Consider the following 20,304-nt stretch of genomic DNA (forward strand, 5'->3'; position numbering starts at 1 on the left):
TCTGGGCAGCTGTTTCGTCCTAGCGAATGACTTCTCAATAGTACGTATGCACTACCCAGCCGAGGGTTGCGTCTTCAGGGCTCACAGAAAACGCTTGACCTTCAGAGGAATGAGCCAGAGCTCAACAATTTATACGCTTAACTTAAATTAATCCATGATATTAGGCATCCATCTTTCAATGTAGTTTGTGGGTGACTGCCTCACACAAGATATGACTGAACATTGTTCACAGCTTCTCGCTAAAACTCGAAGATTCACTTCTCGAGACTAGTCAGTAGTGATCACACAATAATTATCAGTATGGTGGTCTATGGAAATTGTCTTCATTTTTTCCGTTTCCAGTCTGGATGTTTGGAAATCAACATCTCCAGCTGTATCGATGGACAATGTAGGTTTAACAAAATAGTATACAGAATAGAAAACGATCAAAAATCCCCTTACAGCACATACATTCTCTTGTGTTTTGCCCTCGTCTGATTTTCTAGCTGTTAAATATCAGCTAACTTTATTCTGAAACAGATAATAATCAGTTTTATTTTTGTTAGTATTGATAATGAAATAAGGTCGATTACCAATTTTATACGTTTACCATGTCTGTCTGTTTAAAAATTACTTTCTTGACTGAAATCACAAACTTCAAAAACAATGGTTTGAGTATTCTATGGCTGAATTTTCAAGCAACTAATTATGTGCAAAAAGTCTTTATGACCCCTGAAAAGTCAATCTAATGTTTTGTGGAAACATTTGTATAATTACCACTGTTTCATAAACTGCCTTGATTAGTTGGATATTCTCATGATTGTATATAGATGCTACTGAATATCAAATTGGGACCTGATGAGAATCTAACTGAAATCAATGCTGTTTGCTGATATAAACTGTACTAATTTACAATATGAGAATTTTTAATATATTTCAAGTTAATGATCAATTACACATATCCCTTACTTCATAATGACATTAAATAACATTAAGTCAATGAACAATTGACATTTTCGTAAGATAATACGAGGATAAAAAACTGGTGGAATTTAATTAAATATTTGCAGTGCAGTATATTAGTTATAATGATCTGACTTTTTCAATTCGCTATTAATAGAAGATAACTTTAAATAATTCAGAAGGCTTCAGCAACGGAATACAACCAAGGTAGATGAAACGTTCTGTGTTGACTTAACGAGTAAAAGACTTCCTTCAAATGATTTTTTTTCAGCTGGCCAGATTATAAACATATAATTACTGTATATTTTTGCGGCGAGGCTATAATCTATGGACGAACGAATTAGATATAAAATAACAGGTCTTGGATTTTGGAGTGAAATCCATTCATCCATTTGGTTAAATAGTGTTTTGGTATTTTAGCTGATGTCAGTTCGTGATGAAAACCCTAGGTCTAGTTCCTAGACCCTGACCTAAACCTTGACCATCAACCGTAAATCATAATTGTAATTCCTCTCACTACTTTATAACCTTCATTTAATCCTAGTTAGTAGGTGGACATGCTCAAGGTCACTTAAGCATCGCTCATAGGTTGTGCATAAATTATAGTCTCACCAATTTCGCTATTGAAGATAATATTTAACATTATTGTAATATACGATTAATCTAAGAAAAGATAATGTCATTATGGATTGTAATGCAAAATACATGTTTTAATATGTCCAACGGTTTCTGGGTTTCATTGATTGTTGAGCTAATAGCAGTCTATGACAGAAACTAGTGAATAATTGATTAAGTAATGACATTTTCTAGGCAGTATGTCCATTTATACATAAAATATCTCTACTGCGTATTCTGTGTATATGGTTTATAGAAAAATAGATTTTTCAAAAATATTGGCATTTCCTAGGTTTTTTTTGCAAAAAATATAAAATTATGACCTTCGATGGAATTCCCTTCTTGTTTTGCTTTTCTGGATTAAACTAATAGTAATTATGTTCTGCCTTCCATGGGTTCTGAAATGACAGTTCGATAGGTCAGTTTAATATTTAGTTGAAAAGATACAGTAGAATCATAGCATATGGCATTTAAATTTTCCTTATGGAACCTAAACTAATTCTTTCACTTAATATAAATGTATATGTTAATATTCATATTATTTTGACTTTGATAGGTATATAAACATTTTAATGAAGGAAATTAAATTCTCATGAAATTAAGGTCCATCTTGTTATTTATTTATTTATTATTTTTTTAATAGTTGAGATCATGAGTCAGTTGAAGCTAGACCACCATAGAAAACCTGAAAGCACTGGACGGCTGTTTCGTTCTATTGTGGGACTCCTCAGGTCTATTGTGAGATAGTAACTCGCTGAAGACAAGGGTGGATGTGTTTCTCAATTTCGTGGATCGGTTGAAGTTAGACATTAACACCGTTGGATGCCGGCCGGCTCAGTGGTCTATCAGTCAAGTGCTCTGGCGCGAGACTGGTAGGTACTGAGTTCGAATCTCGCGAGTGCGGGATCGTGGATGTGCACTGCTGAGGAGCCTCATAATGGGATGAAACTGCCGTTTAGTGCTTCCAGGTTTTCCATGGTGGTCTAGCTTCAATTGACTCACGATTTCAACTATTAAAATACTAAATTCTTCACAAAACCCCTTCTAATCTGAAAAGAATTCGCCTAATTTTGATCACAACTGCATACCAGAATGTAATATTAATGACACAGGATTTACTGAGCTAGTTTGCAATGTGTACCACAAAATTTTCAAATAATTTATTTGTATCAGTTGTTTATATTATTGAAACATCAGTTAGACAATATATGTATTCACTTGAGTAAATAGTAAGAAGATATGAATTTAATATATTAAGAAATTATTTTATACACTGTTTCTGATATCATAATAACAATAGGAATATTTAAAATTAGTACCATCAACATTATTCAGATTAATCGAATCTTGGTTACCTAGAATTGATCATTTTATTGACTTAATTTCAGAGAAAGACTAAAAAGAATTTCGTCATACCCATTAATTACTGTGGGCTAAATAAAGTTATACTGTAAAATTTGTACTATTGATCGAGTATACAGCCAATTGTTTTTATATTATTCAGAAAAAAAGAAAACAATGATTTAACCGATAGACTGATGATACTTAATTGTGGGTTGTATCAAGGAGGTAAAGTGTGAAAATCAATGGAAAACAGAATAGTTGTTTTAACCTACTTCTGGCCTCTTCAGAAGTACATAAAAATCAATTCAGGATGAAAATCGATTGGAACGATGGTCTTGTCTTGTCACAAATTCATCATAGTTGGGAATACGGATTTTTACTTCTAAGTAGTGGATTACAGGAGAATCCTAGTATTGGATGTACAATTACAAAACAGCTTTATATTGTCTTGCTGTACCTAAAAATCTTGAATCCTGTTCATACTCTTTACAAAGTGATTTAGAAGCATCGTTTTGCATGCCTCAGGCATTTTTAACAATATTAATGATGAGAGGAAATTATATTTAGTTATCAGCCACTGATGGGACAGAAGCTTTGATATTTGCGAAAAATGATGATAATCTAAGTTACTAACTGATTTTATCTAGTGAACTACTAGAGAGATAAGTATTTCTTCCTAGTAGGGAGTTTCTCAGGAATGCACATCCATAATTACTTCAGAGATAATACTTAGAACCTTCAGGTTTCTCACAGAACACATTATCTTTATATTACTGAGTAATCTCTATAATCCTTCAGCTTTATTACAAAAACATTATTTAATAAAAACAATGAATCATTATAGATACTATGGTCCATTTAATGTCCATTTATTTTACTGAACAACAAATTAACGTTAATCCGTCTTATCTGACAGGATATGCAGAGATAGGAATTAGAACTGAATAAATAGTCTCGTCAGGAAGACCCAATAATCCATGAAAATACTGTCTAATTACTTATAAGGTGTATGTATACGTTATCGAACTGTTCATGGCATAATAACTAATATTTGTTTTATTTTGTGGGCTGTTATGGTGCAGTTGAATAACTGGAAAGTTATCCATCGACGAAGTATGTTAATGCTGTTAATTCTGTTGAATATTTATGAAATTTTTAAACCAATTCACGGTATGGTTACAAAAAATACACAGAAATTTATTCAATATAAGTGTTTTTATAAGACAAATAATTAACAATAAGGTTATCTTAAAAATCCATGACTCCACAAATTTCTTTCGACCAACTGGCATTCATTGAATATTCATAAATAGAATGGAAAAATATAGAGGGATAAATTTATTTTCCATCGGAGCATAATAATAAATTCTAAAACAGTGTTATAATTTTAAAAATTTTGAAGGAACAAGTCGAAGATTTTAAATACTTGGTTGTTACACATTGACCAAGTTCGGGTCCATGTAATCGGCTATGAGTTATATACTTTATATGATGGTTATTGATACTCTTTGGCCATTAAAACCATAGTAGACAGAACGATTTCTGAACATGCTATCTGAATTTAGATAGTAGTCCTTTGACCATGAGACCATCAGTCTTTTTAGATAACTTTCATTTCATTTGAAAAACTTCTTACCACTAGCAAAAGTTAGTCTACATCAAACTATTGAAGTACCATTTCTAGTTTAGCGGAAATTTTCCATCTAGTAAGATATATCACGGACTTAAAAAGTGACTTCTAATTAGTTTACTTACTTTAGCCATGCAGCATTAAGTGTACATCACCAGTTTCTTCAGTGTCTTGAAAGTCAATCGCTAAGGCCAAGCTTCATCATAGTTGTCAATCGTCACCAGGACATATTCGCAAACTTGGAAAAGATGAAGTTACTTGTAGGATTTTAGCCTTTGTCATACAGTGTAATATTCATTAACATTAATGGTAAGCTATCCGGATAACGACTGGTTTTCTGTAATACTAGAATCCTTGCACTAATAGACTATTTGGTAGAAAAGATGTTATATTTTCTAGTCATTAGTCCTGATAGAATTTTATCAAACAAACTACATGTCTTTGTTTAAGTCAATACTAAATATTTTAACATAACAACTGAATACGCTTTATATTGGTCACCAAGTTACTTTTATGTACAAACCTTACGATAACTGATGTTTCGATTAACCATGATATCAGTACTGAGCCGTTCATTTTTAGATAATACCTAACCATAGAGCTTTCTACACTAAAAGCAAATAGATCTTCTACTAATGATCGTTAAAAATCTTAGAATAAATCAATACCGTCTTATGCATAAGGAATTTCACTAAATGCGTTAGGCGTTGAACTAATCTGTTACACCCCTAACATTATGTTGACTTTATTAAGAACAGACTCTTAAATAAGAATTTCTGGAATACTTGACTTGCAAATTTAGCTTGCTTAGCAAGTAAGTAACTAGATCTATCAGATTAATTACGAGAAATGTATTTAAAAATAAGATGATCATTATTTAACATTGAGAAGTTATATTTCACAGTGACCAAAGTCAGTATTGTACAAATCTCTAGACTTTGACAGGAAGATATAACCACAAAAAATAAGGCTGTGCAATAAAAATTATTCCTACTGCTTTTTGAATCAGCAGTTTGAAGATAGCGATTCCAAATAACACAAAATGTTCCACCTTATAAATATTATTTGGCGGCTTAAAATAGAACAAGACTCAAAAGTGTGACCTAATGGTGGAAGACTGATTCCTTTATACCTCATTAACTTATCCAGATTATTTACAACATTATTCTAAGTAATTATTCGCCTATCTATCTTATTATTACCTTTGGGCAAAAATAGCTCTTATATCCACTAAAATGTTGATCATTTTAAAACATCTGGTAGTATAAAAGAAAGGTAAATATCTTATTTAAACATTTCCAGTTGGGTATACTTCAAACCAGGTGAATTAAATTACAGATGATTTAACACATGACTAATAAACGGATACGTAATTTGATGTGGTATTGATAATGAAGTAGAAATAACCGATATCAATTCCATATGTTCAGTGTAGTGAATCACTAAAGTTTACACTACACTGATAATACGTATCAACTAGGGTGGACGATTATTTAATGGGATGAACTATATTTGCAAAAAAAGAACTTCACACGTATGAATCCCGAAATTTTATAAAATATTTGAGGTATCCAATCATCCGAACCTTTAGATATTATACAATATAATGAGCATGTGACTGTTTAAAAGATTAAGCTTAAGTGGTAGAAATGTGCTTTCCATCAAATAGTCAAATTATTACAAGACAAAATACGACAATTTTCTAGTTCAAATGATTGTAAAGAATTGTTTTGACCACTAATTTCACCTGTGCGTTAAAAGTAAGTTTCACAAGGTGTAAATAGATCCAGTTTATATCGTATTTTTCTCCCGAAACATGACAGTTTATCATTTCGTTACCTATACTATTTCTTATGACTATCATCAAGACTACCACAGTTCATTTATTGAAGATATCAATATGTGTATATGAACCTAGTATGATACAAAGCCATGAAAATAAATTACCAGGAAGTTCCAGAAACTGTGTTTTGTGCCGTTTAAATTTTTTTTTTACCAAAGGCATATCTGTAATCTTCACAAAAACGATACCCCCTGTTGAGTTTAGATACTCTTTACCCGGTGTCACAGTCCTATAGAAGGTCGACTGAGGCTCAAATGGACTAGCAGTACTTGTTCTGACTGCGATACTGGATGATGCGGGTCTGAATCTCACGGGTAGAATAAATTTTCTCAAGATAATAGATAAGACTTCAGAAGAAATGCCAACTAGTGCAAAATATACATTCAGAGGTTTCCGCCAACTTCATTCAACCATCTAACAAACATGGAACAGTGTGTCAATCTGTGTTTTTGTTCTAAACATAGTTGGTAGACTATTGAGATACATATTTGCTAAATACCGAACACTTTTGCCTATAAAAAACATTTCTATAAATGTTCATAACTAGGAAGGGATTTTTTCATGAAGAAAACTGCCTGGTAAAATGTAATTTGAAGTATACATACCGTTTAGTTCGTAATTCTATTACATATATAAGAATCCTAAATATCACCATATTGAAGTTGATTTATTTATAATCTCAAATGATCCAGGTTTACCGAATAAAATATGATTTTAGATGTAATCAAGTTGTTTAAATTATAATTCCGAACTGCCTATTGAAAATATTGTGAAACAGGCTGACAAGAGAAAAAGAATCATGTTAGAGCTTCGTCATCACTTAACCAACATATTTTGACTGCATTTTGTTAACTGAACGATTAAAGAATAAATATTTATCTATGGATTAAAACTAAACATAAAAGAGTCAACCATAACATCTTTTACAACTATGTATTTTCTAGAAATTCGACTGAATATGATTATTTCCTACCAAATATATGAAACACTAAATGTAACGCGACAAACACAATAATACATCAGTTTACTGGGAATTTCAGAATTTTACTGGATTGCAACTAAACTATCTTGAGCGGATGACTATCAGCGTCAGAGTAAAACAGAAATTGGACATTTAGCCAACTGAATGAAATTAATATCATATAATTCTTTCTACAAGACAACAGTCTGAATAAATAAATTCACATGTTTCTCATATTTACTAGAGTTCTATAGTTTATTTGCCGCGTAGAGGCATCAAATATTTTTACACGGTGATTCAAAACAAATTTGGGTGATCGAGATTCCGACCTATTAAGTACTGGTTCATGATATCATCTTTAGTAATCTGTTAAACCCCTTTTATATGTTTATTCCGCTTATATTCGTGTTGAATTCCTTTTAAAAATGTACTATCATTATTTGATTTTTTTCATAGGTACAAGGGAATCTGCTTATGTTTTGGCTGTCACATCGGCCGGTGTATCACATGCAGTCACTAAAGCATGTAGTAGTGGTTTACATGATAATTGTGGATGCGACAGGACAATATATGATCATCCTAGAGAACCGAATTTTGAATGGTCCGGCTGTTCAGACAATATATATTTCGGAGCAGAATTTTCAAGACAATTTCTTGACGTGCGTGAACGCAACAGGTTAAAGCGTAATGCGAAATTAGGCCTAACCAATTTACATAATAATTATGTAGGAAGACATGTAAGTTTATATTTATAATTGTCATGTACAGTTCAAAATATTTAGTGTTCACTTGACCATTAACAGTTTTCATTTCTACTCCGCAAAAACGACTATATTCAATCGAATAAGCAAACAACAGAAAACCATAATCTACTTTACTTAGCTTTGGTAAAGTATTCAAAAGTATGATATTTTATCGACATTTTAAGGTCGCACGATTGGTAACTTTATCTCAGTAATAAATGGCTCGAGAAACTATCGATTTCAATGCAACTATGGTAAGCATATCCACCTTAAGAACTATGTATCTACCAATATAGACACTTTTTCACGTTATTGTTTACATAAAAGTCAGATATCGGATTCTGATGATAGTAACTCGCACTGTCGTCAATGAGGAATTATTTAACCTATCTACGTACCAGGATAATTAAAGTTATCCTATGAAATGTACATTATTTTCGTGTTTATTTCAATCTAGTAGAAACAGGTGGACTAAATTTAATATGTGAATTATTATTTGCATTACTATTATTTAGGGATATCAAATAAAATCTGAAAGGTATTTATTGCCTTCTTTAAGTCAAACATGTATATGTTAAAATTCAATTCACAATAACATTCATTTTGCTAAAATTTAAAAGTCGTTAGTCACAAATCTGATTTCATAGTGAAAATTTTAATGGTAAACACATATAAAAATCATATCCAAATCAAACTTGTATCATTGAAGTATGAGACTTAAGTTAAGAGTAGGTCTCATACTTCCAAAGTATTAGAGACCACAGTTCTGGCAGTTGGTGAACTACTAATAATAAATATCTGAGTAGTATGTATCAAATTCAAGAGACATCCTTCTTAAAAACAAATGAAAGAAATATACCTCTTTTCAGTTCTAAATGCTAATAATGTTTAAGTATTTTCAACTCACTGGTTCTGACCAACCAGAATACGTATGAAGGAAACTTGAATGAAACGACAATATACATCGATTCACAAAGAAATATGTGAAGTTAGTTTAACAAGACAACTTCTCACAAGGGTTTCTAGATAATTGTGTGGTGTGAGGATAACTTTAATAAAGTTTCTACTAAGGATTTCCTTTCTGGAGATTTGAAGACATTTGTCATTGGAGTGTCACTGTTATTTCACATTCAAGTCCAGATTTATATAAAATACATTACGATCTAGAGGATGATGTTTACGATTTATTTCTCACATTTATATTTACTAATTTCCTTAAATAAATCACACGAGTTCTATATATCATCGATCATTATGGTGTTAATGTGTGTTCCATCTACCAGCTTCAATTAACGTGCATACTATAAGTTATTATCAAAATGTCTACTACTTAGGTAGTTTTTTATAGCTAAATTGGTTTCATGATAAATGATATCTAGTTAGTTCAATTTCTATCTTTCATAAATACCAAATCAACCTAGGTATAGATACTTTATTGAATTCTCATCACGGACTGACGTTATTTGGATTATTATTAAACCCCAAGAAAAACTGAAGATGCTTTTTAAGAATCATCGGCAGGGTCTTGATTTTTTGGGAGTTATGAGTACATATTTCTGAGGAGTCTTATGATGTGATGAAAGTGCTGTTATGTGCTTTTTGGTACTCTCTTGTTTTCTCAGCAAATTCGCCTACAAGATTATCTACTTCATCTTGTCAATTTTCTCATTTCTAGTTTATTATTATATTCTTACACGACTAAATTATAAATTCCCTTGTTGATGAAGAATGTATAAAGCGTACAACTAGCATTAAATAGGGAAAAAAAGTAACATGTTGATTACTTTTAATTCTAACACATTACGAAGATTTTGTCCAGCTTTTCTGTATGCTATGACATTTCATGAAGTGTTTGATTTTCTTATCATGATAACTTTCTATGCATACCAGACTATTATTACCAATATCACATGTAATAATGTTCATGCCACTACTAATATAGTTACATTTTTCTTACGTTATTATTGATAATGATGGCAACATTATTTCACTTGACCATGATCCTAGTTAACATCCTATTCCCCCTGAAACTGTTACAAGTATCAAGCTGTTTATTGTACACCAGTTTCTTTACTCTCTTAAGCTATTCCTATATATTTTTGTTTTCACTTCCTCCCTTTCTTTTATTTTGTTTCTCTCTTCATAAACTTGATATTAATTTTTCTTAACCTACAAATAATTTATTCATTGGAAAAGAACTCTTTTAGAAATTTAATTTCTCGCTCTCCCTTCCATAAAATATTCAACAACTTTTCTCTATTTCCACTTTTTTACGTTGTCTACTAAATCTTGCATCTTATCTAAGTAACTTCACTATCATTAACTATCAAATAAATCATGTTACTTTTAACGCTACATATATATTACTTAGATTTGTATACAGTCAGTTGACTTTTACTAGAAATTGGTTCTAATGTTCATACTAGTAATAATCATAGTAATATTATGTATAATAATATAATTGTTTGTTTGTTATTATTATCTTCAGCTACTATCAATGGGAATAAAATGAGTAAACTAGGTGATTTGATTAATGATCATTGAAAATGAACATGTACAATAAATAACCCATTGTATGTTATAACTAATGTAGGGGGTTGGGCTAAGATAATATGTATGGGTAACTGACAAAGATTATGCCAAGTCTAATAGTTAAGTGATATTCTAGCGATATATATATATATATATATATATATATATATATATATATATTACACAGAAAGAGATGATCATCATGATGGCTACATTCGAAAATGATGATAAATGTGCGAAATCATTTTTAATCTAGGGGTTAACTAATCATATCGATAGATTTAATATAACCATATGCGGATTTTAATACAACACAATACACATCTAAATTTTATTTGCATGCATATTATATAGTTGGTATGGTAATCATCTTTGATGCGAAATAAATATTTTTTACAAATGTAATAAAACTACGCCAGATTCAAGGTTTTTTGACACTTGTTGGTGAATTTCTACCAAAATAGGCGTCAAAAGTGTTCTTTCCCGTTAATTTTTTCCCACTATTTATCCTCTCACAATAAAATTCGTTTAATGAAATGTGTGTGTATATTGCTTTGCTCCTTTATAACACAATTGAACACTCACTATTCTGTCTTACACACAGATAAACACGTAAAATAATATGAAAATTAAACACCACCTAGGAAATTTTCAACATGAATGCTATTGAACTGATTTATTTTTCTGACTTGTTAATAATAAGATGGATGCATAGTTGGAATAAATTTCACTGCCTGACATTTTGACTTCGATATATTGTATAAAATACGTAAGCAACAAAAGAAGCTTCATATTAAATAGATACAATTTGTGGAATAGAGTATTTATACTGTTTTTCTTGAGGGGAGGGGATATCATATAATAATTTTTATGGGGATTATACAAACAATTTGAATACAAGTAATGTTTCACTTATCGTCAAGACTGATTAATAGCTTAATGGATGGTTATTTTTAGCTTACTGATAAATGTTAGGGGGGAATACTTTCGTTTTGTTTAAAAACAGAAATTACAGACCTATCGTGTAAGCAATAAGATGATAGAAAAGTCAGTTATTTTCATCAAAATCAGTCTATAAACAAAGTTTCAAAACACTCCCCGAACTACTCCATATTATTATGATAAATGGTTAATGAAGTAATTAAAGACCTGAAAACAAATAGGCCAATTATAATAGGCGAAAATGATAATTAACAAATAAAATATTTGATTTTATTGAATTACCCTGTGCAAGAATTTAATTTCAATGTTTCAATAAGTATTGTACTTATAGCTAAAGGTTTGGTAGGATGTCAAAAAAAACATTACGAAAAATTTATCCAGCACGCAACATAGTTTTTATCATAGTACTTCCTTAACTGATCTCAGTTCATGACGATATCAATTTTCAAACTAAACCAATCTCATGGAATCATCGCATTTTATTATATTACGCTTTTCAGTAGAGATGGAAAATGATGAGAAAAACGATTGAATTTATAAAACCACATTTACGTTAGTAATAATAGTTTGTAGACGAAAAAAATTGTCCTGAATTACTTAAATAACAGTAGTAGTTTGAAGACTGATCTGATAATATTCTGTAAAAACTGAGAGTAAAGAAGCACAGTATCCAATATTAACGAATAACGGCTTATTTCAAATTTTCCATCGATAATAATGAATTAAAATTGTTAGGACAAGGTAAAACGCAAGTTCACGCATCAGTTCAGTAAAATATTTATCCAGAATATAATTCATTTTATTTTTAATTCAATGTAATATTTATATAGTATTCATTTATTATTACAATTTTCGTATCGATTTGGTGTGATATTCGCTCAGTGTAGCATTCACCATTCGTTGTATGAAATCTGTTGTGATATTTGCTTGGTATAACATTCGGTTGCATAATTCTAATGTAAAATCAAGCCGTATTCCTATTACTTCACTTAGGTACAGTATTCGATAACTAGTGATCAAATCCCGTGGAAATTTGTACGTCTATGAGTGTGTTCAGCTAATAAGTTGTTGTCATAATTTTGTTTGGGAATGAAGCCTTCAAATGACATCAGTTTTTGTCCTTTCACATGTGTCTTTCAACTCTCAGTTCCCCTCCTGTTCAAAGTCTTATTTTGCACAGTTGTAAAAAATACTTGGTCATTCAGTTATTCACTAGACATTATTAATTTTAAACAACTATGTAGAAAAAGATATACGAACAGTTAAAGGCATTATTACTTCAATTGATAAACATTAATTTTTCTTAAGTGTAATTTCATTTACAATATTTTTCTTTTATTAATTTTTAATAAGATGGTTATCAATAAAATGGAAGTTCAATGTAAATGTCACGGTGTAAGTGGATCATGTGAGATGCGTACATGCTGGAGATCGTTACCGAAATTTCGAAATTTAGGTGCACAATTACAAGAAAGATTTCATGAAGCTATACAGGTCACTTATATGCAAAACCGTTTGGTTCCAATGAAAGCTTTAGAACAGTTAAATAAAGAATCAAATGGAAACGCACTTTTACTTTCGCACCCCGCTTTGTTATCATCTACTGGAGCAACGATGTCATCACGAGTTAGTCGGAATACCTTAGATTCGTTAACTAGTTCAACGTCACTATCTCCATCATCTTTACCATCACCAACAGAAAATGATTTAATTTATATAAGTGAATCACCAACATTTTGTCATCATGACCCGCGGTACGGCAGTATCGGTACATATGGACGTCAATGCGACGAAAATTCCCAAGGTTTAAATAGTTGTCATTATTTATGCTGTGGTCGAGGATTTAAACGGCAAACATTTGTTCAACAGGAAAGATGTGATTGTAAATTTCAATGGTGTTGTAAAGTTGTCTGTAAGACATGCCGTAAAACAGTGGTCATATCCACATGTAATTAATAACTATGCATATGCATATATAAATGCATTATTTTACGGTTTACAATCATTTTATGTGTTTGTTTTCACTTTCGTACACTAAATTCCCTACCTCTATGATTCTCTTCACATCTATTCCAAAAATGCTTTTCTCCCACTCTTGTGTTACAAAAATGTCTGTATTGAAATTGGAACTATTGCTGACAGCGACAAAATAACAATGACAATCATCATGATACTATTAAAATGCCTAAATCCGACAGGAGAGATTACAATAAGTTATGACACGTTGAAAACAAAGAAAAAACTCATCAAGTTGCTGATATTTTGCTCCATGAAAGAAATTAGAAGACTATCATGAATAATCAGAAATAAATTTTTTAATGAGTTTAGTATGGGTAGTAGTACGAAAAACTGAAAAGACCAGATAAACAAAATGAATATACATAATTTACTGTGTTTCTTTTCAAATCATTCTCTTGTTTTCTGTTTTTGTTGTAAATGTTTATTTTCCTAATATACTACCTATAACATGTGTATATTCTATTTATAGTCACTCATTCACCAAATCAATCAGTTAATCATAACTCAATAATTCATAATCTTTACATTGGTAAAACAAAACATAAAATGAATACCATGAATGATAATTATACAAACTCATTTGTTGTATTTTATTATATACATACATATTCATTTTTGATCTGTTCATTATATACATGTAAACATTCAGCTATTTATGAGTGGAAAATACATAACGAAAGATGAGGTTTTAAAGTTGATCTTTATCCAAACACTTTCTTGTGGTTAATTGCTATTCTCGACAGCATGAAAGTGTCCGACTTAGTGAGGAAGTACTGATTTTTGGAATTATTAACATTTTTAAAAAATACTACTTGTGAGTAGCCCAAATAATTAATCTAAATCATTAGACTGATGAAAGTTTGATAATCGCTAAATAAGGTACCTAAAGAGAATTTAGTTTTAATCACTGACTGATAACATTTGTATAAGCATTAAAAAATCCTGGGACCAGATTTACATAGAACCTTGCTATTCGGTAGTCACGATGTAAAATAATGTAGCCGTCTATTTTAACGATTTAATACTATGGAATGTTTTATTCACCATGAACAGAAAAAAAGTCTGTTTCGCTATGATAAAACGCAACATACATTCAGTTATTCTTCGAATGTAGATTGACGCATCTCATAACTATTAATATTATGGTACACAGAACGTTTTCATTTATAGTTTTTAAGTATAATATTGGATGAAGATTCATACCTACCAGAACATTCTGCACCCTTGAAACCAATATCACGAATACACTGTTAAGTGAATTGAATCAATAACAGATCATTTAATTCTCACTCAATAGAGAAATAGCTATCTTTGTGTGACACTTAGTTATTAAGCCAAGAAGTGTGTAGCATATTCGCGACTGATCAGTTTCAAACTTGGACAAAACAGTATTATAATTGCCAATGACTCTCCAGTTGACATCAGTTCATGAAAATCACTTATAAACGATATAAACTTTATTCACATATCCACCTCGGTAACCAATTATAATTATAGTTCAATTATTATTAGCATTTCATATATGTATATTACCAATCATGAAATAAAATCGAAGAAATTTCTAAGGACTGAAAAGGTAATTAAGTGGAAGGTCAGGGCTAATTAGCAGGCTGTATTTTAAATAAATAAATGGAAAGGATTGATAAATTATGAAATAGATAACGGGTATTTAAAAGACCCCCGTTGAATGATAATGCGTACTAAAGCATGGTACAATTTTGTCTCGTTCTTTTTCTTAAATACATTTATATTTTATAGTTGAATTCATGAGTCAATTGAAGCTAGACCACCATGGTGGTCTCCTTTCAATCTGTGAAGTGACTAACGAACATTCATGCAAAAACCTTAGTTGCCTATAGCAGAATGATTTAAAATCCTACAATTTTGGTAAGTGCGAAGTATTATCTAAAATGAGTCAAAGTGGGAGGTTCATGATGCAAGTATTGGGAGTGTTATTCTCAAAATCTAAATGAATAGTGTCCGCTTTATATGTGGAAATATCAAGGACATAGGAAACTCGTTGAGTGAAAATATAAGATGATTCATATCCAGGAGGTATTATGATGAGTTTGAGGGTAAAGTCGAATGTTAACTATGTTGCTCTTATGTAAACGACCACCATTCATGAAATATCTGAAGAAAATAGTCTTACTTCAGTTTATCGATGATTGGAGAAACTGGTCTTTCAGTAAGAAAAAATGACCACCTTAGCACAACATACAGTTTATTTAGACTAAATGCATCGATCAAAATGTTTGGGAAGTATGGTGCACAGCATAAAGATTTGACTTCGCAGTACGAGTGGAATATGTTCTCATATACAATCTAACTACCTTGTAGACTCTTAAGTAATATATATTTTTAGTTTTAAAATCTTCATATGGTATTCAAAAACAAAGAATATTTTAAGGAACAACCGAGTTCAACTTCATTTTCAGGCTTTATAGTTTTAAATAGACAGGTGTTTCGCAAAAGTAGACAGTATACCAGATAAAAAAAACATGAAAAAATTATGATTGAACTAGTCAATATAACAAAGTTAGCATCGATTTTATCTGAAATACGGAGTCAATATAAAGAAAAATGGTTATATCAGAAGACGTAAAGAAAATTATTCTTCAGGTTGATAGTTTCCAATCAAATAAGGGAGATGTGTCGAGGTATTACCTGTGGTAGTAATAATAAGGTATCAAATGGACTTCGAAGACTGACTTTCATCAAGAATTGACCTAAGCTGGGGAACAGTGTCATTTCGCCAACCAATTCAATGCTTGTTTTAAAATAGGATACTTCAATACATGAAGACGATATTATTGAGAAAATTCTGCGGAATATTTGGGACAATTCCCCTGTTTTTATACTAAAACCTCTACTTTTGATGCGCTACACTGCTAGTTTCCTGTAATCACATAGACATGTAGAACATTCCTATAAAAAGAGTTAAAAGAAATTTTTTGTTTCGTAAGAGTTTATCCCGAAAATCCAGCAAGGAATGCATTGTTTTATATCTACAAGAGAATTGGGCAATATAAAAAAATCGCTGCAACATTAGGTAAGATTTCAGAACTATCGCAATATTTAGCATTATATGCTTGTTCACTCAGGTGAAGAGAAATATGTACACATTTTTCGACCTGATTGGCTTTGGGATAGTTATGTTCTAAACTTACCAAATATTATTATTTACATAGTCCGCATAAAACGGAGCTAACCAATTTTGGAACATAATGAAGTAAACCAAGAGTACCATCCTCACTAAATAAGTTTGATTTTTTTAACCAATAATCTTACTAGGCAACAATTGCGTCTTCAAAACATAACTTGTCACTTCTATAGCTTTTAAAAGTTAAAAATGTAACTCGTTTAAAAAGTACGGATTTATGCGCTTAGCTTTGAGCCGTATCTTTTATTTGACTAGAACTAAATCCCCAATCTTTTACAAATGTATACTTTCTAAGAAAGTTTCTGATAAAATTCAGACTTACTACTGAACTTGTATCAGTTTAGTGTGGTGGTACAATACATTTGTGTACTGACTGTAGCTGCAAAAAGTAGAATCATACTTATATCATTGCACTTAGATACACAATATTTATGGTCCCCAAATATTGGATTAACGACAACAAACATAATGTCTAGATCTTAAATTCGCAACACATTTTTGAAAGAAATTAATGCAAAGGAGTTTTTCAAAGTTTATTTTTTGTCGATATTGTTGTATCCCGTGGAGAATTATGAATGGTAACTTTGAGAACTATTTATGGACCAATATGATATGTATATTTCCTATTGTATAATTGCTAAGTAACTTAACTATTCATATTCGTATCCCTCTTATTATAAGCTTTATTTTAACCCACAGACTATTATTATACATTTTACCACTCTTGAGTTATCCCTAGTCCATTAATTACTGTCCCCCTTATTCACAGCCACATTTGGCCAAATATTGTACAAATGTCATTTTTTATTTTATGATACGATGTGGTCTGTTTGATTGGTATATAAACCCAGTATGTTTGTGAATAACGATTCATATTGCAGAGGCTGTTATTGGTGTTCTGGACTTAACTGGTTGGGCTAGGCAGAAAGCAGGACTGACAATTATTCAAGACTGCTCATACGATTTTGCGTATCATTGGGCGACCAATAAATTCACTGCCCTCTGATAGGTGGTCTTATAACTTCATATATTAACTGGGCACTCAAGCAATCAATATAACAACTGGCGACGGGGTAAAAAAAATCGAATCAAAGTCAGCCTGTGATTGGTCGAAAATCAGGCAATTATCCTGTGCAATCAGCATCCAAAATTGTCGTTGCTGTCCTTGAACGACATTGGTCATTAGTCATACGGTAAGAAAATGGCTCTAACTTCCGATCAATTACAATCGCTATTCCAGAGACAAGAGCAGCGTTTTAAAAAGAGTCAGTTGGGATTCATTGACAAATTACACGCAAAGCTGCTGAATCATACATGCAGTGTGGGTGCGACGAAAGTTGATGCATTAATTTCTAAATTGCGCACAGAGCTGGAAATTGATTGCAGAACGAATGAATATGCCGATGAAGGCCTAAATTAATCCGTGACAAACAGTAATTTCAACAAAGAAGTAGCAGTCACACATCAGCCCAGTAGTCCAATACTGTCTGTTTCAGAGACATGCCCTACACTTGGTTCAAATCCTATTACTCCCGAAACAGAACATGCAAACAATGAATTGTCCAGTTCACAGCAAGAAAATATCTTGTTAAACGCCCATAAAATTGCTGCGGCAACCGCCCATGTAGAAACAGAAAAATTGAGTAGTACACTAAACGAAGCCGCACCGATTGGAGCTCATCATTCTACAACAGAAATTTCTGGCGAATCTCAGTCAGTCACAATTAAGGGACGAGTATACTGCGCAGCAGTTCGCTCTGTTCTACTTCACGGTTGCGAAACATGGCCATTAAGAGTAGAAGATACTCGTAGGTTACTAGTATTTGACCACAGATGCCTTAGAAATATTGCTCGCATCTGCTGGGATAACCGGGTAAGTAATAGTGAGGTTAGACACAGGGTATTGGGGAATGATGGTAAATCAGTTGATGAGGTGATGAATCTTCATCGACTGAGATGGGTGGGCCACGTGTTACGTATGCTTGAACACCGATTACCACGGCGCGCAATGCTGACTGGTGTAGGGAATGGTTGGAAGAGAGTTAGGGGCGGCCAAACCAAAACATGGCATCAGTGCTTGAAGTCACTAACTTCTAGTCTGAGCCATGTTGGCAGATGCAGACTACCTGGTTGGGGTCCGCGTGACTATCGTAACCAATTGTTGGAGACTCTGGGTGACATGGCTCAGAATCGATCACAATGGCGTAGGTGTATACACTCTTTATCTTCCCTTAAACCTTGAGATTAAAATTGCTTCATAACGTTCTTCCTTCCTATACTATATCCTTATATACAACCTTTCTTTATATACTACCACCACTAAATTAATTACTTCTATGAATCCGATGTTCATCTTGTTGTGCTAACGAGATATGGCAACTTGGACCGTTGCATATGTGTGTCTGGTCCTACGTTGTAGCTGACTGACTGAGTCAGTCACAACATAAAACTTCGTACGTACGTACATCAGCTCGAGTTGCCATACCACATTAGCACAGAGATACAATTGTCGATTCAAATCCCATAGTGGTAGAGGTAGTAAAAGTATAAGTAGTAATCGGAAAGGTTAGGGTTTGAAGATGTTATTCAAGGAGTATAGTCTATTGAAACAGATTTTGAAAGGGACAGGGACATGAAGAATTCAGAACATCAGAGTTTAGGAGAACACAAAGAGTGGATGCACCTGCGCCATTGCAAAGAATTTTGAGCCATGTCATTCAAGGTCTCTAACCGTCGGTTGCTATCATCTCGCGAATCCCAACTAGGTAGTCTACACCTACCAACATGACTCAGTCCACTTGTCAGTGACTTCATGCTATGTTTCGGTCTGGCCGCCACTAGCTTTCTTCCAACCTACTCCTACAACACAAAACATCGCACCTCGGGGCAGTCGGTGGTTGGGCATACGTAACACGTGTCCCACCCATCTCAACTGGTGAAGTTTCACTACTTCAATCGATTTGCCATACTTACCTAGTACCCGTTTCCTAACACGACTTCATCACTTACTCGGTGGTCCCAGGATATACGAGCAATGCTTCGAAGATACCTATGATCGAATACTAGTAACCTACGAATATCCTCTACTCTTACCGGCCATGTTTCACTGCCATAAAGTAGGACGGAACGAACTGTTGTGCAGTAAACCCGTCCTTTGGTTGGTAGACGGATATCTCGCCTACTCCATAAATTACGCAATTTGGCAAAAGCTAGATTCGTCTTCTGTATCCGTGCTGAGATTTCGTCACACACCAGACCATAAGGGCTGATAAGACTCCCAAGATAAGTGAAGCGGTCAACACGCTCAACTACTTCACTCCCTATCATTAGTTCAGGTTTCGATGCAACCCAATCCTGAAGTAACATTCTGCACTTCGAGGGAGAGAATCGCAACCCGAACATGCCTGCATTGTTGCTTATAGTGGTCAGAAGACTCTGCATTTTGTCAGCGTCTTCACCAAATAAAACTATGTGGTCGGCGTATTCTAAGTCAACAAGTGAGCCTCCCAGTAAAAGTTCAACTCCTGGAAATTTAGATGATGAAAGTGTTATCTCTAAAAGCATGTCAAC

The 20,304-nt window shown here is 32.6% G+C and overlaps 1 protein-coding gene across 1 annotated transcript; it reads left to right on the forward strand.

Annotated features, from left to right (window-relative positions):
* Nucleotides 1-7,760: 7,760 nt before the first annotated feature.
* Smp_196930 (wnt related) lies at nucleotides 7,761-13,508 on the forward strand (the record flags this gene model as incomplete). Its single annotated transcript, XM_018794480.1, has 3 exons — nucleotides 7,761-8,072; nucleotides 12,906-13,065; nucleotides 13,198-13,508. 3 exons carry the CDS (start codon nucleotides 7,761-7,763, stop codon nucleotides 13,506-13,508), a joined length of 783 nt encoding a protein of 260 aa, XP_018648889.1.
* Nucleotides 13,509-20,304: the final 6,796 nt, after the last annotated feature.

Source organism: Schistosoma mansoni, chromosome 1 (assembly GCF_000237925.1).
Source record: "Schistosoma mansoni strain Puerto Rico chromosome 1, complete genome".
NCBI classification, from domain to species: Eukaryota; Metazoa; Platyhelminthes; class Trematoda; order Strigeidida; family Schistosomatidae; genus Schistosoma; species Schistosoma mansoni.